Here is a 24,543-nt window from a genome sequence, read left to right on the forward strand (position 1 = left end):
TGCATCTCCCATGTGCTTCTGATTTCAAACTTTTATGCTTTTTTCACGATGGCCCCTTTTGTCTCTCAAAAGTTTGCCAAAAGGTAATTACCGGCACGGCTACCGCCAGGGTCAGAATGAGGCCCAATGTCTCACTTGTGAGCACCATCTTAGACAGGTAGGAGCGCACCTAATAATGTTATTTTTGCTGGATTATAATACCTGGGAAAGATTATTTCAGTATACCCAAGAGCCCCCCATAGTTTTTATTATCTAAGCGTAATACTAGGCCACAGAGGACTTAAAAAGACCCCACCATTTAATGTTTTATAATTGCTGCACACATAAATCCGTGGCACAACACAGTTATTTTAAATTGAAAACACCCATGAGTTGCTCCTCACTCTGGGACTCGGTGGCAGACTTCAAGATGCTTATTGAGCGGGGGGCAGTAGCTTACCTGTAATCACCACAAAACATTGGAATGCCCTACCACCACACCTAAGAACAGAACCTTCCTTCTGGACCTTACGCAAAGGACTGAAAACTTGGCTCTTTTCACTCCACCTATAACCACCATAGTATCTCTTAAATTGCATTCAATCAGATATCACTAGACCACGGTATCACGTGATCAAGGCAGAAAATGTATGTGCCACATCCTTATGCTGCATTTGATGCACCTTCTGTGACCGGATCCTAATGCCTATATTCTTCTCATGTATTACATAGGCTTGCTTACTGTAACCAGCACCTGGATGCCCTCAGGTTTGGGGCGCTTTACAAATGACAAAATACATAAAAAGAACATTGTACACTACCACTTTATCAGACCCAGCGGTGCCCAAAGCACAGCCCAGGAGCCTCTGTTTAAAAATAAAATGCAAAACATTTTTTTTTAAATATTGGGGTTGCAAGGGATACCACAGGGGTCGCAGCTGTACGCGCTCGTGTTGTTGCAGCAACCTGTAGCGACACCCCTGACATTCGCACAAGTTAGATTGTTTATCTCATCTTTCCCTTTCACATACTTCTTCTTACCATCTCTACTCTGTTCTCCTCTTCCTGTGAGGTAGGTGCAAATAGCCCATTTCAGTTTACCTTTAATGCAGTGCCCTGAGCTAACCAGATGATTCCATTTGGCTGTGAGGTTTATAATTCTCTAGATGGTGAGGTTAAGGAGGACTCAATATAGCACACGGTGTGTGAACAGCTTCAAAAACTCCATACAGCTAAAATAAGTCCCATCTGAAATAAATCTATGAGATTGTGTAAATTAGGAGAAATGTTCTTAGGGAAATAAGACTGCTGGCAGTGAAAACAAAAGTGGAAGAAATGGAATCTATGATAGGTAATGTTTACTCAGTGAACAAGAAGGACACGCAATTTGATCATGAGATCTACCAAATGATTATGGCCATGAACTGTGACAATGCTATCCTTGCCAGAAACTTCAATATATATATCCTGTGATGTGGTCACCTGTACTACAAATGGAGTCTGTGCATATTTTAGCGTTTCACCTAGCAGCCCCCCAGGCCCATTTTGCCACATTCCCATTCTACATTGCTATATTGTGGCCACCTTTGTACGCAATTTTCTCTAATTCAACCAGAATAACTGTTTTGATGCATATTTTAGCCTGAGTCCCATAATTAATGTCTAGCGGTATAGTATGCATTGCCACTGGCAAATCCAACACTGTAGTTCTTTCTTTGAGGGCGGTAGGTGGGGATGCCCATTAATGCCATCCACCTTCGTATTCATGCTTTATCTGATTCAGAATACAGTAACACTCACTTTTTATGGTCCTTCAGTTTACACATCTGTGCAAGGTAGTGTTCTTTTCTTTCATTATCAAAAAGACATGGTTCATTCAGGCTACAACATCCAATACAAGGACTGGCAATGAAAGACTGGTGAAAATATTGCTATTATTCACAAGATGTCATGGTCATGCACACTCCAGGAGCTCACCATACATGTATCCTGCAACAACACAACTAACATCTTCCTCTGAGACCTCAACCTACCCAGTATCCAAGCCACCAAGAAAACCAGAATGACTCTACTCAAACTGCTATACACAATGGACATCAAAAGAATTGTCACAGAAGCAACTCTCAATAAAGGCAACACAGTTCACCTAGTGTTAACCACCTCTCCAGCCATCAAATGTTTACCCCCTATTTTCTGGACTGAGCAGACCATGCAGTCATACCCATCCTGCTCCACCATATATATACCTCTTCCTTGTCAAGATCAACACAAATTCTTTCAAGACACCCACCACTCTTTTGTGAACTTTCCCATTAATGCACTGGATGGAAATCTCATCAATTTAGCATCCACATCCGGCACCTTGCAGAATGTCAACACCCAGCTCAAAGCACTCAACCACAACCTTCCTGAGACCGCCAACACCCATTCACCACTGAAACATCAACTCACTCTCTGGCCGGCCTCCCTTTCCCCTCTTCCTGCTCCTAAAAAGTATTTTCTCTACATCCAACTCCATTAGTCGGTTTTCGAAGATGATATAATTTGAATACTGGTCAAAAGTAATCATTCCAAAAGTGTAATTTTATCTCAAGACACCTGCATTGTGAAGTATTTTGATTCCAAACATGTGTGAATGGACCTAACAAATCCAATAATTGGTCAAATATCAGCCTTTTATAATAAGTTATAGCAGAACAGCAACTCTCAATGCTCCAAGGAGGGATTTTCATGGGATACTCCCTATACCTTTATTGTGTAGTGGACATTACCTATGATACTTTAAAAAATAAACTATTGTTCCAAGGTACCAATAACTACCTTCACATTAAGGAATTATCCTTCCAGTTAGATACCATAAATGGAGATCTTTGCACCCAACTTAAAGGTACTTCACAAATTGCCACTCCAGAAATATTATCAGTTTCTGACAGATGATTGAAGAAGATATCAGCCTGGATGATGCCTGTGCGACGTATGAACAAAGACAAGGGGCCTCATTACGACCCTTGCACTGACGGAATGAAGGGGGCCGTTATGGGACTGGCCCCCTTCATTCCGTCAGGGCTAATTACAAGGTTCACTTTGCGGGACCCGGATCAGACGTCTGGTAAAACCAGACATCTTTTCCGGGTCCCGCAAGGGGAAGAGGGAGGTAACAACGGGACACTTGTAATGTGTCCGTTGTTACCTCCCTCCCCATTCCCATTGAGCCCTATAGGGCTATATGGGAATGGGGAATGGTTTCTGAAAGGAGGATTTACCGGGTCCTCCTATGTCGGAATGACCCGGTAAGTCCCCATTGCAGGAACCCGGTAATGGAGCCCGGTTTGGAGGCAGCCATGGAGCTAATAGCTCCATGGCTGCCTCCAAACTCGTAATGAGGCCCAAGGACTGAGACAGGCACTTCTGGATTTCCAGAACAGAACATTTTCTCTGTCAATTCCTATGACTGTGGACACACATCTCTACATTATGCAACAAAACCTAAAAACCTGTATACAGCACCTGTAATTGCAAGACAGTATAGGTTGCCTCCTGTGTCTATGAATCATGCACAGAGATTACAAAAGAAATTGGAATCCTAGGGCATCATTCATCCAATCCATAGTATCTTTAATAACCCATTACTAGGAATATTAAAAGCAGTAGACAATGGAGACTCTGTGCAGACCTAGGGCAACTGGGCAAACGGGTAGGCATGTCAAGCGGCCCCTTCTCTTACGCTTATCAGGGACTTGCACAAATCTGAGGTTCTAAGTGTGCTCTGCTCTCGATTTGACAAATGGATACTTGAATATATCTGTGCTCCCTGTAACACCAATATAAACATGTCTTACCTTTTGGGGGTAGCAATACGTTGGAGTTGTACACAGTGCGTTTATATTAGTAGTTGTAATGCATTAAATATACTCTTACATAAAGCCATGATTGACCTTCTAGGAAGAGGAAAAATTGCATGCATAGATGACATATCAATTAAAATTAAAACTGTGGAAGGACACTTCATGGAGATTTGCCAAATTCTGACAAAGTTATTGAAGGCAGGCACAAAATGATCTCATCAGAAATCACAATGGTGCAAAACCAAAGTAAACTTTCTAAGCCATGAGTTCATAGCTGAAGACCTTCATTCTCAGCAAAAGAAGGTTTCAACGTTATTGAAGTTGAAGAACCCCACAAATCTATGTGAGTTATGAAGCCTCTCAGGATGGACAACTATAGTCATACATTCATAGAGAATTACACATAGATCACCTGTCCCGGTTGAAGCAGGCATAAGGTGGACTCTCAGAGGATATGAAACAACTGCAAAGAAGTCTCTCCCAGACTTCCTGATTGACTTATTCTAGTCAAAATATGGTGTTTTCCTTGAGACAGGATTTCCAAAACCTGTTTAACTGTGGTCTTGCATTTGAAGTATAACCAGGTGAAAAAGGTAAATTTCATATTTAGGTAAGACATCACCTGTCAGAATAAAATGTAATGAGGTGAAAAAGACCACATAGCAAAGGTATGGGTGTTGACAATAACTGCCATCTGTTGATTTCTGGGGAACATTTAATAGTTGTGACCTTCCACCAACCTCTGCAATATTTGCAGAGCAACCAAATATGTGTCATGATCTCTGCTTCCAAAAGGTCAGGGTTTTCCCAACTCCCTTGGAAGCAGATCCATAACCCAGGTTCCAAGTGCCAGCCAGTCCCAATTGGGACCTTTTGGACCCAGTCCTGGCGCCATTGGCACCAGGCTCATAAATATGCCCAGTCCCAGCGCTGGAAGCGCCGGGCTCATAATGCTTGGGTGGACTTACCTGCAGCAGACCATGCTGCTTACTTGCCTGCCAGTTGAGCCTCTGATCCTCTTCTGTTTGGAACTACTTTTCCTGTTGGGTGGGGCTGGAGCCACTCCCTAGATTCAGAACACTGGAACTCTTCTGGAAGGCAGGAACTCTTTTCTTACCAGGAACTCTTTTCTTACTTAGGCGTGGCTGTGGAAGGAGACACCTAAGCACTACAGGAGGCTATTTAAACCACACCCGGTGGATGAATCTTGCTTTGCGTTATTCTGCACCCTCTGCAGCAGAACGCTCATTGTGTCTTCTGCATCCGGTCCTGGGCCTAAGGAAAAAGGCTTACCTTCCTGAATCCAGTCTTCAGCAACACCTATAAAGACAAGAAAGAACAGGTTAGCATTCCAGCATCTGAAAGGCAAAGGCTTACCTACTCTTCGTGCGCTCCGGATGTCTTCACACTGAATTCCGGCATCTGAAAGACAAAAGCTTACCAACTCTTCGCACGCTCCGGAGGCCGTCGGCGCTGCATCCCGCATCTGAAAGACAAAACAAGGTGCGTTTAAAGACATTGGGGAACTTTAATACTCACGTGCCATTACTCCTTTCCACATCTAACCCAGTGGGTATCCCGGCACCCTGCAGCCGCTCTGAACTTGTACCTGCAAAATAAAAAGACAGTTAGAGCGCATCGTGAAGCTGGCAACAAGCGCTTACTTACGTGCTTCCAGGCGCTTCTATTCATCACACGGGCTCCATCTTCAACTCACTTCAGCCCGTCATCCGCCATCGCCGGAACCCTGCAAAACAAGAGACATCATTATTAAAGACTTTAAAGACATTTGAGTTACTCGAAACTTACCGTTCGTGCAGTAAACGACGGACAGCAGTCCTCTGAAGTCAAGAGGCCTGCGCTACCTATCCAGTGAAGAAACTGGTTACAGCACCCTGCCCCGAGGCAGATGGAGAGCTCGGCATTCACTTACCTAAGACATCTTACTCTGCACGTCAGGCATACAGGGCACAGAGGTCCAGCCCAAAGAGCCAACCGGGTGCTGCACATCACCTTTGAAGATACGGTAGTCGCCCAGTCAAGACCGGCGCCTCTGCGAGAATCAGGTGAGCGTTACAGAACGCAAAGCCTACCGCAAAACTCTCGCCCAGGCGCTATGGAAACCTCGGATACTGACCACCTAGCCCGGTTACTTGGGGAGCTAAGGGCAGAAGTGCATGCAGCTCGTCAGGAAACGAATGCTCTAAGAAGGGAACTAATTATTTCCAAGGAGAGGACAGATGATCTTGCTAGACAATTGCTACAGTCACAAGCCGGACAGACCCCGCTACCCGCATCAGGGGCAAATCTTCCTTCAACATCCTCTATGAATCCAGTGCAGATCAACCTACCTGGGAATGTACCTCTGGCTCCGCCCGAACGATTTTCTGGTGACCCAAAGAGGTTTGCGGTATTTATCAATCAGTGCCGGTTGCACTTCTTATGCCGGCCAGCAGCTTTTCCAACTGATCAAGCTAAAGTAGCTTTTGTACTTTCGTACCTTAGTGGCAATGCGGCAGACTGGTCGATCCCTCTAGTTAATCAAGATGATCCGGTTCTCCATGATTTTCAAGCCTTTCAGCTTATTATGGAAAAACTGTTCGCAAGACATGCACAGGGGCAGGCCTTGGACAATGAGCTTCTTTCGTTGCGACAGGGTAATCAAGACCTTTTGGCTTATATTGCATCTTTCAATAGACTAATAGTGGAAACTCAATGGCCTGAGGACAAAAGGATTACGCTGTTTTGTAGAGGTCTACGTGGAGAGCTCAAAGACGTTTTAGCCCAAGTAGTGAACCCCCCACAAGACTGTTCGGATTATATAGACTTGGTCGTTCAAATAGATCACAGACTGCAGAACAGGAAGGCCGATCGGTCCAAGTTTGATGCTCGAGTATTTTCCAAACCGCCAACTCCTTCCAAGGGAGTAGACTCCGGGGAACCCATGAAAATAGGGGGTCTGAAAGGTCCTCTAACACAAAGGGAGCGGGAAAGGAGAAAACAGTTGCAATTATGCCTATATTGCGGAAACTCAGGGCACTTTCTTCGAGACTGTCCGGTGAAACCTGCCAAGAAGGCAGTAGGAGCTGCAGTTACCACAGTTACAAACTCTGAGCAGGGAAACGACCTCGCCCGACAAGAATAGAGGTCCTCTTGCCGAGCGTGAAAACCAGTTCCGTGACCTCGCATTTCGTGATACCTATGGTCCTCATTAGCCCTGATAATCCGGATCGATTACATGCAATTGAAGCTTACGTCGACAGCGGTGCCATCGGCAATTATGTGGATCATGAAATGGTTTTGAGGATGAATCTAACTCTTTGTCCCAAGGCTGTAAAGGACGTCATTACTACGGTGGATGGTACGTAGATAGCCTCCGGGCCAGTAACGCATACCACTCAAGAGGTGACGCTAGTAAGTCAAGATGGACACCATGAGAAGATCGTGTTCGATGTGATCAAGGCCCCTCAGTTCCAGATTATTCTAGGAATAGCTTGGTTAGAGAAACACAATCCTCTGATTGATTGGCGAGCAAGAACGGTCCAGTTTCCAGAATGTGTCTCTACTTGTCACCCTCCACCTGGTGTTGCACTGGCAGCAATTTCTTCAGAGACTCCCCAGTTACCTCCCGAATACCTAGAATACCAAGATGTTTTCCGGAAGGAGCAGGCTAACTCTCTACCTCCTCATAGGTTTTATGACTGCCAGATAGACCTGATACCTGGATCTACTCCTCCTTGTAGTAGAATTTATGCCCTCACCGAGCCTGAGAACCTTCACCTTCGACAATACCTGGATCAATACCTGGCAAATGGGTTTATTCGTCCTTCCAAGTCCCCTGCCTCTTCAGCTTTGTTCTTCGTTCCAAAAAAGGAAGGAGACCTTAGAACTTGTATCGATTATCGCTCCCTGAACCAGATCACCGTTAAGAATAGATATCCGTTACCTTTGATCCCTGAACTCCTGGACCAAGTCAGAAAAGCATGCATATATACAAAGCTGGATCTTAGAGGAGCTTACCACTTGGTACGAGTAAAAGAGGGCGATGAATGGAAGACGGCCTTCCGCACCAAGTATGGGCTATTTGAATATCAGGTCATGCCCTTCGGACTTTGCAATGCCCCGGCCGCCTTTCAATATTTTATGAACGATGTCCTCAGAGAGCTCATAGATGTGTGTGTTGTTCTTTACATCGACGACATTCTCGTTTATTCTTCATCGGAATCTGAACATCGGAAACACGTGAAAATGGTCCTCGAAAGATTGCGTCAACACAAACTTTTCGCTAAGTTGGAAAAATGTGTTTTCAACGTGACTGAAGTTGAATTCTTGGGATTCATATTATCACCTGGCGGAGTGCGTATGGATTCAAAGAAGGTCGATGCAGTTCTCAAATGGCCATCACCATCCTCCGTAAAAGGTGTGCAAAGCATGTTAGGCTTCGCTAACTTTTACCGCAGGTTTATCCCCGAGTTCTCTCGAATAGTCCAGCCCATCACTGCCTTGTTAAAGAAAAACAAACGTTTTGAATGGTCTACCGAGGCGGAACAAGCTTTCCAGGATTTGAAGACTAAATTTATCTCTGCACCAATCTTAAAACACCCTCGCCCCGAACTCCCCTACATCGTGGAAACTGATGCTTCAAGCCTTGCCATGGGGGCAGTTCTATCACAAAAGGACCCGGTAACCAATCAGTTGCATCCCGTGGCATTTTGGTCCCGCAAATTTTCGCCTCCTGAAGTCAATTACACGATTACTGACAAGGAACTTCTGGCTATCAAGTCTGCCTTTAAGGCTTGGCGGCATTATCTGCTGGGGGCCCGACACACCGTTACTGTGATTACGGATCACCGAAACCTGCAATATTTGAAAACTGCAAAAGCCCAATCCTCTAGACAACTCCGTTGGGCATTATTCTTTGCCGAGTTTGACTTCATAATTACCTATCGACCTGGTACAAAGAACGGTAAAGCCGATGCCCTTTCTCGGATGGGAGTGGAAGAACACTTGATCAACCCTAAACCTGTACCAATCATTCCCGAACAAAGAATTCTGGGTGTAATCGCCACAGAATCCATAGAGGAAGTTAAGGATAAAGCCAGGCAACTTGTAACTCCAGCAGACATACAGAATTGGCATCTGCAGGGAAAGGACTTTGCAGTAAAGGACAACTTATTATATTTCCAAGAACGATTATACCTACCCAGCACAGATTTACAGAAAAAAGTAATCTCTTGTTATCACGACTCTTTAATGGAAGGTCATCCCGGTATAGCCAAGACCTCAGAAAAGATCAAGCGCTACTTCTGGTGGCCGTCTTGGAAAAAAGATATCAGAGACTTTATAATGTCCTGTGGAGTATGCGCCCAAAACAAGAGTCAAAAGGAAAGACCAGCAGGCCTCTAAAGCCCTATTGACATCCCACCTCGCCCTTGGCATACGCTTTCTATGGACTTCATCACCGATCTACCTCCATGCTCCGGATACAATACGATTCTAGTAATCGTGGACTTATTCTCCAAGATGGCGCATTTCATTCCGCTCAAAGGCTTGCCAACAGCAGCAACTCTGGCCCGAGAATTTCTCGAAAACATCATCCGACTGCACGGTTTTCCTTCGGTTCTAATTTCGGATCGAGGTAGTCAATTTATTTCTCATTTTTGGCGAAGTTGCTGTCGGTCGGCTCAAATTGATGTGAGACTATCGACCAGTCACCACCCTCAGACCGACGGACAAACCGAGAGGACCAATCAAACTCTGGAACAGTATTTACGCTGCATGCTGCAACAAACTGAAAAAACTTGGAAAGATATCCTTTGGATAGCCGAGTATGCCTACAATAACTCTGTCCATTCGGGAACTGGGAAAACCCCGTTTTTTCTTTTGTACGGCAGTCACCCTCGAACCTCGGAGTTGGATCCCCTCCAAGATCTTGAAACACCAGCAGTAGACTACCTGCATTCTACAATCACCCAAGCCTTTAAGGAAGCTGTTTCTCACCTTCAAAGGGCTAAAGAACAATACAAGAAAGGAGCAGATCAACATCGGAAGGAAGCCCCTCACTATCAAGTAGGGGATCAAGTCTGGTTATCCACCAAATATCTATCTCTAAAAGGGCCACGCACATTCAACCCAAGATACCTTGGTCCCTATTCCATCACTACCATAGTAAACCCAGTAGCGGTCAAGTTGGACTTGCCCCCGCACATGAAGATACATCCGGTCTTCCACGTCTCTCTATTAAAACCCGTGCAACCTCAAACCCGACTAACCAAATCTCCAAAACCTATCCTAGTTGATGGAGAACTCGAGTTTGAAGTCAAAAGCATTCTGGACTCCAAGATCTCCAAATCTAAACTATTCTACCTAATTGACTGGAAAGGCTACGGCCCCCAAGAGAGATCCTGGGAACCTGCTGAATATGTCCACGCTCCTCGCCTAATCAAAAGATTTCACCGAACATTTCCTGACAAGCCAAAACCCCCGGAGAAGCCCGGTTTGGGAGGGGCCTTGAGGGGGGGTACTGTCATGATCTCTGCTTCCAAAAGGTCAGGGTTTTCCCAACTCCCTTGGAAGCAGATCCATAACCCAGGTTCCGAGTGCCAGCCAGTCCCAATTGGGACCTTTTGGACCCAGTCCTGGCGCCAGTGGCACCAGGCTCATAAATATGCCCAGTCCCAGCGCTGGAAGCGCCGGGCTCATAATGCTTGGGTGGACTTACCTGCAGCAGACCATGCTGCTTACTTGCCTGCCAGTTGAGCCTCTGATCCTCTTCTGTTTGGAACTACTTTTCCTGTTGGGTGGGGCTGGAGCCACTCCCTAGATTCAGAACACTGGAACTCTTCTGGAAGGCAGGAACTCTTTTCTTACCAGGAACTCTTTTCTTACTTAGGCGTGGCTGTGGAAGGAGACACCTAAGCACTACAGGAGGCTATTGAAACCACACCCGGTGGATGAATCTTGCTTTGCGTTATTCTGCACCCTCTGCAGCAGAACGCTCATCGTGTCTTCTGCATCCGGTCCTGGGCCTAAGGAAAAAGGCTTACCATCCTGAATCCAGTCTTCAGCAACACCTATAAAGACAAGAAAGAACAGGTTAGCATTCCGGCATCTGAAAGGCAAAGGCTTACCATCCTGAATCCAGTCTTCAGCAACACCTATAAAGACAAGAAAGAACAGGTTAGCATTCCGGCATCTGAAAGGCAAAGGCTTACCTACTCTTCGTGCGCTCCGGATGTCTTCACACTGCATTCCGGCATCTGAAAGACAAAAGCTTACCAACTCTTTGCACGCTCCGGAGGCCGTCGGCGCTGCATCCCGCATCTGAAAGACAAAACAAGGTGCGTTTAAAGACATTGGGGAACTTTAATACTCACGTGCCATTACTCCTTTCCACATCTAACCCAGTGGGTATCCCGGCACCCTGCAGCCGCTCCGAACTTGTACCTGCAAAATAAAAAGACAGTTAGAGCGCATCGTGAAGCTGGCAACAAGCGCTTACTTACGTGCTTCCAGGCGCTTCTATTCATCACACGGGCTCCATCTTCAACTCACTTCAGCCCGTCATCCGCCATCGCCGGAACCCTGCAAAACAAGAGACATCATTATTAAAGACTTTAAAGACATTTGAGTTACTCGAAACTTACCGTTCGTGCAGTAAACAACGGACAGCAGTCCTCTGAAGTCAAGAGGCCTGCGCTACCTATCCAGTGAAGAAACTGGTTACAGCACCCTGCCCCGAGGCAGATGGAGAGCTCGGCATTCACTTACCTAAGACATCTTACTCTGCACGTCAGGCATACAGGGCACAGAGGTCCAGCCCAAAGAGCCAACCGGGTGCTGCACATCACCTTTGAAGATACGGTAGTCGCCCAGTCAAGACCGGCGCCTCTGCGAGAATCAGGTGAGCGTTACAATATGGACTGGAAATGTTTCTAATTCTATGATTACTTCCTGGATTTGTTCCATGCAAGGCTACCCTGTAGAGATCAGATATGGCCAACATTCTGATGGCTCAAAGATTAGCAGACCTGTATAACTGTGCTGTGGATAACTATTTAGAAGATGAAGATTTAAAAACAACTGACAACAGAGATATAGCTAGCTTGTTCTCACAATGTGTTTGAAGAACGTAGTTTATGTGGATGGAAATCACAGAAAATAAAAAGAAGTCATTAGTAACTGGTGTCGCAAATGCTGGGGTGAATGGCACCCCTGAACCCTCAGTGAGTCATACAATTGGTCCCTGAGTAATCAAGTGGCAGAGGTAATGGCCATGCATAAAGTTGTTTGTTAATGAACTCCAGAAACTGGAGCTATTAATCAATTCAGATTATACCTGAATCAGATGTATTGAACACTTGATAATGTAAAAAGCCAAAGGTATCCTGTGTGCTATCAACAAACCCTTGAAACTTGGATATGATGAAATGTCATTCTCTCCATTAAATAATGAAAACTCAGCAGAAAGCCTTTACACTCAAATGTCTCGTAATGAATGTTAAACAAACATAACAAGATTGAATAAGCAGAGTAAGCATGCCATGTTGTAGGTTTTAATGAAAATGAAAGTGAAAAGGAGCTTATATATATGGGGGCTCAAATGGGAATGGGGATGGGTTTTTTGAATGAGGAATTACCGCGTCCTCCAAGGTTGGAATGGCCCGGTAATTCCTCAGTCAAGGAACCCGGACCCGAGTTTGGAGGCAGCCATGCCCTTACTAAGGAATGGTTGTCTCCAAACTCGTAATGAGGCCCATTGTCTACCTGTTATTAAAGGTGAAAATGGGTTAAGTTGTAAAAGCCTGTGTCAGGATATATCTAATGAAATGTTGGTATTCTGTGAACCTAAGCTGTAAACTTCACTTGACCTGAAACAGTGTCTTTGTTTAAGTACAAGCTTTCTTGAAAACTAGAATGCACAGGCCACATTAATGATCACTTTGATCAAGTCAGAGAAGCCGTAATGGGCCCAACTGAATTTACTTGACACAATGGCCCTCATTATGAGGTTACTGGTATGCCACCAGTAGTACCGTCAGCCTACCGGCAATCTCTGCTTACCGTTTCCGCGCCCGATATCCCAGTAATACCAGGATATAACGGGCAGCGGCAGAAAAGTAAACCCCCTTCATCTTACTGTTCCCCCCTCCCTCCAGCACTATCTGATACGTTGTCAGACCTAGTGCGATAGTCGTTTGTTTTTGTTTTGTTCCTCCCCTCCCTTTCTGCATCCCTCTCCCTCACCTTTTGTTTCTCTCCGGCTCTACCAGAAATGCCGTCAGGCCTAGTACAGTAGTTTCCTGTCTGTTTCCATTTCCTTCCCACTCTCCCCTCCCTTCCTTATCTATGTCTTAGCTCGTGCACTATATGAAATGTTGTCAGGCCGAGTAGGATAGTTAATTTCACATCCTTACTGTTCATGACCTGTAAGAATGTCATTGTATTTTCCCTTGTTCCCTCCCTTGGCTTGAAGCGCTTTGAAACACATTGTGTATAGGCGCTACATAAATAAACTATCATATCATATCATAGTAAGGAGGGAGGGTTTTGGGAAAGCAGAAAAGAAAGGCAGGCAGTCCGTCCGGAGAAAAGCTGATTGGGTATCCAAATGGAAGTAACTGTGGAAAATCTCCTTAACAGGGCCTTTTCTAGATGGTATTGAATGCAGTGGCCTTTCCCAAGACAGAACCAAATTACTTGAACAAGACCTTTGGAGCAGGTGTACAGACGTAAAGAAATAACTTCTTGGGTGATGCTGCCTGAGGCTAGCTGATGTCCCTACCTATCCATTTGAAAGAACAAACCAAAAGTGTATACAACGATCCCAGAGTATTTACACAATTGTTCCAAGAGTTAATTAAATCCCAGATAGCAATGAAAGGTATTTTGGGTGAACCCCGTTTACAAGCTATAACCCCGAAGGCACATGTGCTCTATTATTGATCAATAAAATTGAAACCCTAGGTAACATCAACATAATAAGGCAGTTCTCCAGCAATATGTGAGGCCTTAGACATTTGGAATTACAAACTGTGATTGGCATCTATCATAGATAACAAAGTAACTGAAATCCATTCCTTAATGAACACATGGATCTGGGCTGTTGTGGGTGAACTGGATTCCTTGAGAATAGTGATAGAGTTGGGTGCTAATATTCCAGAATTCCAAAAGAAACAAGAATCCCTCAACCCAACCTTTTAAATTAATTGTACCAATTCAACACCCCAAGCATATCCACTGTATCTATGCCCATGGTAGGAACGAATAGTTTGTCACAGATACAGTCCAACATTTTAGATGTGAATCCGTACTAGAATCAGAGAACCATATGTAACAGCAAATACATTTGTCTGTGATAACACTTGGTTTCAAAGAAAACAAATTGAATTATTTTGTTACAAAACTTTTTCAAATAACTGTTCTAACTTTTTCAATCAAATAACCAATGTCAATGTGACTCTATTGTATAGAGTATTTTATTCTATTGCCTAGAAAAGTTAATCATATTTGTGTTTCTATATATGGATGTGCTTGCAAATTTGCATGAATACCTTATTGAGAAAATAGCATAAAGCTTGCATTTTCCTTTCTGTAAACAAGCTTCATGTATTTATTTTAAGTATTGTCGATGTCTTCCCCAGAATTGAAAGTTGAGGGACCACCTTGAATTGGTTTATGTATTATTTTAAATTTAACAAAGTATTCTAATTAAAACAGCCTGTTTCTTGCTGCTGATTATGGAGTGGGATTGTTGAGGGTAATACATTAGGGAAATTCTTCAGTACAAAAAAATCCTTTGAAAATGAAATATCTTCCATAGATACCCCATCAGGAGTGTGGAAGCCCTGGCACTAATCTCTTTAGGTTTGTCCATAATTTCATATTCCCTGAGGATGGACAGCCACAAAGGCTCCCTGTGTTCGTCACAGCCCAAAGGCTGCCACTGTTCACTCTGCCGTTTGTTTCTGTTTCCCTGTGTGGCATCTTTCCCTTTCTTGCTCCAGTTTTTGAGTGTGCATGTTGCTGAGTCAGCAGTGCACAACTCACTGTGCTCTCTTGTTGCATGTTGTGCCACGTAAGTTCCCTCCCCTTTCATCTCATTTTGCCTCCCTATTTGCCTCACCACATGCAGTGCCAGTGTTTGTTCAAGATACTGGGTCTGATTGCAGTCTGGCAAGGAGACTGTGCTGTCACATGCCTATACATGAACGTGTCACCACCGAAGCTGAGCACTCTTTCCAGCTTGCTCCATCTTCCTTTTCCCAGCACCAATGCTGAAATGTTTTAAAAATAAAATACATTCTATCAATGTTTTGGGGTATAGGCCATCAACACCATCATCATTGCTGGCCCGCACACAGCACCATTATGTGTCCAGCAACTTCTTCTATTCCTGGCTCTATGCTCCAAAACCAACACACCTCACGGCTCCAATCTATGCACCTGGCGATACTGGGCATTTGTATAACTTGCAGCTGCCCCTTGAAAGGTAACTGGTGCAGACAGAGAGTGGGCAGTGCCAAATCAGACATCTTGGTGCTGTGCAAGGGAGAGAGCAAAAGGCAGAGACAGAGGGTCCTGCTAGTTCAAATGTGTTGACCAGTTCTTAAAACATGCTCCAAGCAGCATAACAGCAAAAAACCTTGGCTCTCAGGGTGCTGTGAGCCTCAATCCAGGAGTTCAGAGACAGGAGGAACCCTTTTCTCATGCTTCCAAACATGGGGGAGGCTGGTATACAACTGCAGGGGTACTTAAAGACAGCAAGGTCCTGCGTACCGCTGTACCTGGCAGAGTCGGTCTTGCTGCAGCCGCAGGTCACTTCTTAGATTGCTGTGAGTCCCACTCCAGGGACTCAGGGACAAGATGGGTCCTTTTCCTCAGGCACCCGGGCACAGGGAGGCTGGTCCACAACTGCAGGGGTCCTCAAACACAGTGAGGTCCTGAGTACTGCTTTGGCTGGCTGAGAGGCAGGTCCTGTTCCAGCAGCAGATCACCCCCAATGGTCCCTGAGGATGGTTAGGGGACAGAGCGTGCTTCTTCCCTTGGAACACCAGCATTCACCTCACAACTGGAGGACTTTAGGAAGGACTGCTCTTTCAGCAGGGTCCAAAAAAATCCTCTCAAGTGATTATCCAAAGATGCTTCAAGATGATTCCCAAGATGATTCAAAGAATTGGTGGGAGTTCCCCCCTTTTATAGGCAAAAGACCCTAGATGATTGGACTAAAGCAAGCCTGCTTAAGGGGTCAAATTACAGCTCTTGAAAGTGCTTTGCTCCAGAGGAAGTGGATGAGGCAGGAAAGAGAACGAGAGGCAGACAGAATCAAGATGGAAGAACCCTTCCAGAACTGTACAGATCCCCCTCTGGCTAAACTAACCCACCCACTTTCTTTCTCAATAGGATACAATGCCTTTAGAAATGCAGCCTGCTGGTGTGAGGCCTGGCTTCGTGTGAATAGGTGTGCCTTTTGGTTTATGTTCCCAGACCAGTGTCCTGTGGAGTGGCTGTCCTTGGGGAAAGGATGTTACCTGCCCTTACAAATGAACAAAAAGAAGCAAGCCCCAAGTCTGCAGTCATGTCAGTGGTGAGGGGTGGGTCTTGCCTGGAAAGAATAAACACAATCATCTGACAGCTGAACTGGGCCCACAGGGCTAAAACATATGCAATATCAATTTAATGTAGCTGCAATGATCAAAGGTATGCCATGCACCATGCCTTAACACAGGCATAGCTTCAGCATCATGGCCACTTATGGTAATTATAGTTTTGCTACAAAGGCGCATATCTTAAATGCAGCCCCTGAGCTGCAGAGAATTGGCTGTAACTGCAGCTGTCAAATGGGCAACTGTGACTTCTAGACTTGCTCTCTGCCATTGGTAGAGTAGGCGCAGTAAATCAGGATACTGATGCAGCAGATCACCAATAGCACTATGCTTTTGGCATGAAGCCCATAAAAGGGGAACTTGAACAGCAGATTGCCCTTTCAGAGATGTAGTAACCCACATCATTTTATTATTTAATCAAAATCAAAAAAGCCAGTGATTTCACACCCTGGCCAGGTGCAATTGATCACAGAGGGGTATTGTAGCAGTTTGTAGAGCTCTGGGTTATATCAAGGGCCTCCCTTTAATAACGTTTGTAAAGGCATTTTTGCTTCTTTATTTGAATATGTGCCTTACAATGCACGACACTTCAAAACTTACGTGAGCATTAAAACGAACAATGAAAACATGTTGGCTCACTAGCTATGCTCTCTCGGTGACCCTTATGAACACCTATAATTTTTCGAAAATTAGGTTGTGGCATTTGAAAATAAATGCCATTTTCATTACAACAATGATTACAATCATTACCTGACTTGCCACTTTTGGTGCTATAAGAAATACAATTATGTTCTTTCTGAATGTTAATTTCTTTAACAATAATTATGATTTATATATGTGACCAGTAGTTATCTTTACCAAACTGTGCCTCTAATATAACATAATTATACATAGTGTGGCCTGCTGTGCGATTCTGCACAATGCAGGATATACAAAACCCAATATAGCAGGAGTGTGGCAATGGTGTGAATTACTCACATCAGGACTTCTTTTAAAGAATAGCCGGTACCCAACAAGTTATATTATGCAGTATTACACACAGATACCCAGTGGAAGAAGTGATCATGTAAGCAGGCCCTGAAACAATATACACTATTCATATGGTGTATAACTTCATTCTCCTGCTTTGAGACTGAATGCAAGTTGAACATGTACCTTTCCATCCTTGTCATTAGCAGAAGAAGAACAGCCAGCGTAGCAGGGTGAGAAATATTGGATGTTATCGGCTCCACACACAGGGTCATAAGAGGAGCGTAAGCAGCTGCAGTTAGCATTGCACGGGGCTGTTAGTTCACCAATCACACCAGTACTGAAAGAGAAGAGGAGTAAATGACACATCTCCCATTTTCAACTGTTTATACGCAGAATTCACATGCGAATGGTAAGCACGCTCTCAAATAGATTGGTGTAAAATTCCAAAAATGGTTGTGCCAGCTGATGGGAACAGTGTGTCCAAAGAAACAGAAATAAATTAAAAAATCAGAAGGAACGTCTTCAGCTTCTTTTCCCTGGTATATAGAAGACCGTGGGGAGGGATGGGGGAACATGGCGTGAATGCAAACTGAATGCACATTTCTATCCAAGAGCAGTCATCTCCTCAGGTCATACCAGAACATCCAGGATCAACCTCAAAATTCAATATCAGGAAATGAGAGCCCTCAGAAAAGTATCTGATATTGCTGTCTAGCCTGGCTGATGGCCACCCTTGGCTTTCAGACTGTACCCCTCATCCAGCCCTGGTAATTCAGGTAGTAGATAACGACCCTACTCAGTTCAGCAATAACTGCCTCACCCTTCCTGAACATGCGCAACCTGTCGGGATGCCACAAGGACGTTTCTCTGCCTCCCTTTCTTCCTCTTACAGAATGACATTTTATATAACTCCTGTACAGCTCCTCATTCCCCTTGTTCCCAATGAGTAAGTGTCTGATAATGTTTCGGCTCATGGATTCCATGTATCTTTCCTCAGGGTCTTCTGCATTCCCCTCATACTCTGGATCCCTCCCTACTGCTATATGCATCACTCCACAGTCCCTGGGCTTCAGTTAGTGACTAAGCAATACCTTACATAAAAAAGATATCAAAAGGGCTGATTCACAAACAGGACTAGAGTAGTTATCCAACCAGATTCCTACCAAATTTCCATGTACGCCAAACATAGCTCAAATACCGTGTTATCATGAAACACCTTGATAAAAAGGCCACTTGGATAAAAGTTACAGCTACACATAAATGTCACATAGAGGGCATAGGTTGCTGATGGACAATTCACAATTGCCATGTGTTGAATAAAATTGTAGCTGGGCCTGTAATGAGGAACAGGGATAGCACACATACTTTTCACCATTCTAAAAGAAAAATTAGAGACACTTGCTTGCACCAATTATACCATGTGTAGTAAACCTGGGAAAAGTGGCAGAGAATAGTGCATCAAAGAGCACGCTGACGCTTTGACGTGACATTAATAATCTGTAAATGTCACTGTACAACAAAAAGTAAACCATTGTAAAGCACAATTGGCCAATAACATTGATAAGATGTATGGATAACATTACACTGCCACTGGCATTCTATCCTAAATACTGTTTGCCAAATCCATGGCACAGTACACTGGACCAGTAAGATTGGTCAGAATTTAGTTAGATTTTATAACCTCTTCACAGAAGAGTTTGGGAAGCATATCCCAAGAGGTTTTGGGAAATAGTGTAGGCAGATCGTTCTTGCTTAAAGATGTAATCACACTAATATTGATTACACCATAGTATGATTTAAAAAGACCCTGTTATTTTTCATCAACAAGCAAGCCTGGACCGAGTGTTGACTGGACCATATGTCAATACAATTCCATGAGCAGCACACATCATGCATGACACATGTTGAGAAATACAGCACACCCATTTCTGTGGACAAGGACTTGTTAATATACATATCTGATGCTCCAGCATCCAATAAAGCCGGTCATTCCAATGTCTTACTCCAAAGAAAGGCAACTCTAAAATAAGCAAAGGTCCCCCATTGGCAGAACGGATAATCCTTGACTGGTCAACTAACTAAGGAAGTGGAACAGACTCACTGCACCTCTCCCACCTCAAAATAGGTGGGTGAGTTTATGTACCAGCATATGAGAGCCAAACTGCTGGATGTACAGTAACCCCTTTCACTATTCCGGGTTACGAGGTGCCAAACCATTGCAAAGCTGATACAATTTTATATGTATTGTTCTTCTTACACTTTTGGTTTTGTTTGCAGTCATTTCTTTTCTGTAATCAGTGCTTTCAGTGGACCACAGACCGTCCCTGATGAATTTCCGATGAAACTTTGCACACATAGACCTGGAAAGAAACATGTTGGAAGAATCTGACGAGAGTATGAGTATGCATGAACGACGATCAGTACGAATGGAGTGTTGGATGTGTGTGATTCATAAAATTTGCACAGCACAAGACACTTTCTCCAGAAATACTGCATAGGATTGGACATTAGAAGCACATAATATGCAACCCTTTCTGTAATATTGCTGCACTGGGATTTTTTCGACTAATTATTTAATAATAGTCGTGTATTTAACTGTTTTTTTTTTTGGGCAATTTGATTGCACTTTTTAAACTTGTTAATGTTGAAACTAATAAAATTGTTTATTTTCTTATTTACAATGCCTCATGAGGTTGATTGAGGTATTTTCTGTCCCTCTTAATCATTGCTCTTTTGGTAGCCTTTACCCACATGCAATAGAGTGAGTTGCCCCCTAACCTTATTGTGTTCCCTGACAAAGGTTTGTGAACCTAACTTGAGGGTCGGTTAGAGTCGGGCTTTGTTTCCCTTGCACCTCTTTGTGTTTTTGATGAGTTTATGTTCCTGACAGCCACACATGACTAGTTCCCCATTCCTTTATCATATTGACCTTACAGCCCACAATACATGCACAGTGCTGTTGAATACTCTTAGCTAGTGACGGAGAGTCGGGACTCTATCAATGGCACAAAGGTGCATATTATGCACCATACTCTTTTATTTCTTTCATAGCAGTAACAATTTTACCATATGAACAGAAACACTACTTCTCCCATGGCCCTTAGTGATCCTATCACTCTCCACCTCTTCTTCTTCGTAAGCGTACCGGCACTGTTGTTACCTGACGGGCACACACCGAGCTCTGTGAGCAGCTGCCGTCCTGCCCGCCAGGTCAGACCTGGCAGGCGAGATGGCAGTCGCTCACAGACTTTGACAGAAGCACCGGCACTGTTGCACACGGTGCAAGTGCTTCCGTCCTTCCCATTCCCATTGAGTCCTATGTGAATGGGACTAACATTTTCTGGCGCCTGAATTTCCGGACCGCCGGGGCTGTAATGCTGTGGTGATTCCGTGAAGTCATTCACCGGAAAGCATGGCAACTGCAGTGGCAGCCTGCCAGTTTTACCGGCACCTCTACCGCTTAGGCCCATAGTCTCAATTATAGTAGTCTGTCATCTTTACAGCTGCGAATTCCAAAGCACCTCCACCAAAATCCCTTTAGGTAAAAAGGAAAGCATTTTCAAAACAGTTCAGCACCATCTGGCAAATCTGAAAGAGCCCTGGGAACCATCATTAGAAGATTGTCCTGGGAAGACCCTGTGTGCTGAAAAACACAATAAACCCAATAAGGGGGACACTGCGAACGGATAACACTCAACTCTTTGGGCCTCATTACACGGTAGGCGGTAACCATGGCGCTATTAGCGCTATGGTTGCCGCCGGTACCGTACCGAGTCCGCCATGTTGAATGGCGGAATTACTGCCACATTCCAAGGTGAGTGGGGGCGGTAATTCCCCATTCACCATGGCACTTCCCCATTCCCATTTGAGCCCCCATAGGGCTCAATGGGAATGGGGAAGGTGGCAATTATGGTACCGCAAATTGCAGTACCGTAATTGCCTCCAAGGTCCCTTTTCAGGCCCGTTCCTTAACGGCTGGTAAAACCAGCCGTTGAGGTCGGGTCCCACCAAGGAACCTCATAGTAAGGCGGTAGTGGATTACCGGCACCGGTGCCCTTTCCGGTGCCGGTAATCCCCTACCGCGTTCCGTGTAATGAGGCCCTTTGTCATTAATAGAACCCCAGATCTCTGTCACAAATTAAGAGGAGGTGGGGTAATGCTATATGAGCAAAAGGGAGACCATTTTTTTGTTAGGGGCTTGTGGGATGTGGTCTGTAATACATAAGCAGCACAGGAGTGTCCCAAAACAAGCTACCTATTGATGTCACAAGTGTAGGCAGGAAATTTAGATAAATATATGAGGCACCTATAGGTCAAAGTCTTGTGTAGCAACAAATATCACAAGATATGCACAAAGGCAGATTTTTGCAAAAATATATTTTTTGTTTTATTATTTTGATGTGTGCTAAAAAGCAAGGACCACCAAAGAGTCTAGTTATTTAAAAAGACAATATATCACAACATACAACGACAATCCCCCATGGGGGCTTTGTGCGAAATTATAAACAAATGCCTGCTATTGGGAGTCACTTTGTTTTACTAACACCACCGAAATGAACTTTGGCAATTGCTAATATTTGAATGTTCTTGTATACAGTGTTCAACTGATTGTCGTTGTATGTTGTGATATATTGTCTTTTTAAATAACTGGACTATTTGGTGGTCCTTGCTTTTTAGCACACATCTAAATAATAAAACAAAAAATATATGTTTGCAAAAATCTGCCTTTGTGCATATCTTGTGATATTTGTTGCTACACAGGATTTTGACCTATAGGTGCCTCATATTAATCTAAATGTCCTGCCTACACTTGTGACATCAATAGGTAGCTTGTTTTGGGACACTCCTGTGCTGCTTACAAATTAAGAGAATTCAACATTCTGCGGCATGGCTCGGAGGCCTCCTATTGTGCATGTTCAAGGCCGAGCTAATATGGGCCGCAAATAGTGTACAATAGGCTTACAATATGCCTGGGGTTTTTATAAAAATAAATGGGAATTTATAGGGCGTTGTTCCCTCGCAAAATACTTGCTGTACGGGGTCATAGGTAGCTGTTCTTGACTACATGTTTGCTACTCTACCTTATACTACTGGATGCTCCCCACTAACCGTCTCACATCCGGATAGAAGCGATCATTCAGCTCTCTGCCTCCCTTCGGTAACATCTAAAGTGGAAGTACCCAGATCTATACGAAGCGAGCACACCAAACTCAATCAGGGGGGAAATCACATCTCAATGGAACCCGAAAATACTAAGCTGTTCAATGACTATCTTTCCACTAAGCTTAAAAGTTACCAGTATAATGATTTACATGATCGACTCAGCCGAAATAAATGTATTGGTATATTTGCAAATTTCTTTAAATGAGCAAAGCAACATAATTCAAATACACCCCAGCACCCATTGCTTTGACCCAAATGTCCAGGAGAAAAAAGAGAAAGGTGAGGTGTGATATCAGAGAGCTTTGTGGAATGGATACCGGGGGGGTTAGTAGACTGAGAAAAGGAGCCTAATGCTAACGTGTAAGTACTGGCTAAGAATGTAAAGGTGACAACTAGTGCTGAGTGACTCAGAAACAATGCTACAGGTTCTGGCATCAAACCATTCTGCACATTTTTAGAACATTATCTACAAGTATACTGCATATCAGGCATTTCATTTAATCGATCCCATACCCAAGGGAATTTGGGTGGCACATTTTCAATCATTATTCTCTGTATTAACAGCAGATAATATTATATCTTTGTACCAGGATGATTTAAGATGGGATTTAGCCTTCCCAAGCGAGGATATTTTGGAAGTAATTATGCAACTTAAATTTTCAGCACCGGGACAACATGAGTTATCAAATCTTACCTTGAAGGGAAACCCAGAATTATAGTCTTGTCTTCGATATTATCTATTTGAATGCATAATATCTTTGCGCTCCTCTCGTCCCACCTGGAAAACCTCTCAACTAGTTCACATTTAAAAAGGGGGATATTAGTGATCCCAAAAACTATCGTCCGATGGCATTACTAGATGCCACAAGCAAAATATTTCTCTCTTTGTGTTGAGACGTTTACCAAAATGGGCTGCAGAAGGTGAAAGTGTGGACCCCCAAAAATCAGGGTTTAGGGCAGGACTGGGGACATCATTGAATGGTTTTATGCTGTCACAACCACAAGGAAGATGTAGGGCTAAAATAGAAGCTATCTAGACTTAACCATGGAATTCGACTGGATTATTCATAACAAACTCTGGAAGAAACGTTTGCATTGGTGGTATCCTAAATCATAGGTCTTCCCTTTAAGACACTTGCACACAGACACTAAAATACAAGACTGAATGCAGACGGGAACATGTTGACAACGATAGAGACTTTTAGAGGTCTGAGATAGGAATTTGTCCTGGTGCCATACTTGTTCTACTTGTATATCTCAGATATAAAGGAAGCATTCTTGGAAACAAATTTGTCCCACCTGACTGTAGGGGCCTTCTCTGTTTATTGGTTAGCATATGTGGATGACTTGGTCCTATTCCACTACACACCAATTGGGCTGTAGCGTGTGCTGACAGACCTAGAATCGTACATTAAAATAAATTAATTGGAAATTAACTCAGTTAAATCTAAAATCAAGATGTTTTACAACTCTAATAAAAAATCTAAAATCTAAATTTTCTTGGTATTTGAAAGAGGAAAAATTGGAAGTTGTCGTCCAGGTCACCTATCTGGGTTTTGTCTTCCATGAGAGAAAAACAAATAAAAAGATAGTTGTCAGAATCCACACCAAATCATTAAAGCTTGCAGTCCAAGCTAACATTGCACAGAAAATGAAATAAAATGTGGACTGTGCACAGGTTCTCAAATTTAGCTTGTAGCCCAGAGGGACCCTTACACCGGTCCAGAAAATGGAAATCGTCTCCCTGGGGTACTGGTAAACCCAGTAGACCCTCTAAGAATGGGACTGAGGTACCCAAGCCTGAGTCCCCTTGCAATGGGTTTAGAGACACATTCCTGGATCTCTTGACCTGTAACAAGTCCTCCTCCAGGCCTGCAGGTCTTGTAATTACTTGTAGAAATTGTACCATCAATTTTCCCAGCATCATCCTTGTCCTGGGGTGAGCAGACAGAGGAATATCACCACCGCGGGCCTCCTGT

The 24,543-nt window shown here is 43.9% G+C and overlaps 1 protein-coding gene across 1 annotated transcript in view; it reads right to left on the reverse strand.

Moving 5' to 3' along the window:
* Positions 1-24,543, reverse strand: part of SLCO4C1 (solute carrier organic anion transporter family member 4C1) — an 812,270-nt gene that overhangs the window by 165,886 nt on the left and 621,841 nt on the right. The window contains exon 9 of the mRNA XM_069625459.1: positions 17,585-17,738. Within this exon, the coding sequence (XP_069481560.1) occupies positions 17,585-17,738 (154 nt within the window). The remainder of the gene's footprint in view (positions 1-17,584; positions 17,739-24,543) is intronic.

This window comes from Ambystoma mexicanum, chromosome 6p (genome assembly GCF_040938575.1).
Source record: "Ambystoma mexicanum isolate Mex_15411 chromosome 6p, UKY_AmexF1_1, whole genome shotgun sequence".
Taxonomy (NCBI): domain Eukaryota; kingdom Metazoa; phylum Chordata; class Amphibia; order Caudata; family Ambystomatidae; genus Ambystoma; species Ambystoma mexicanum.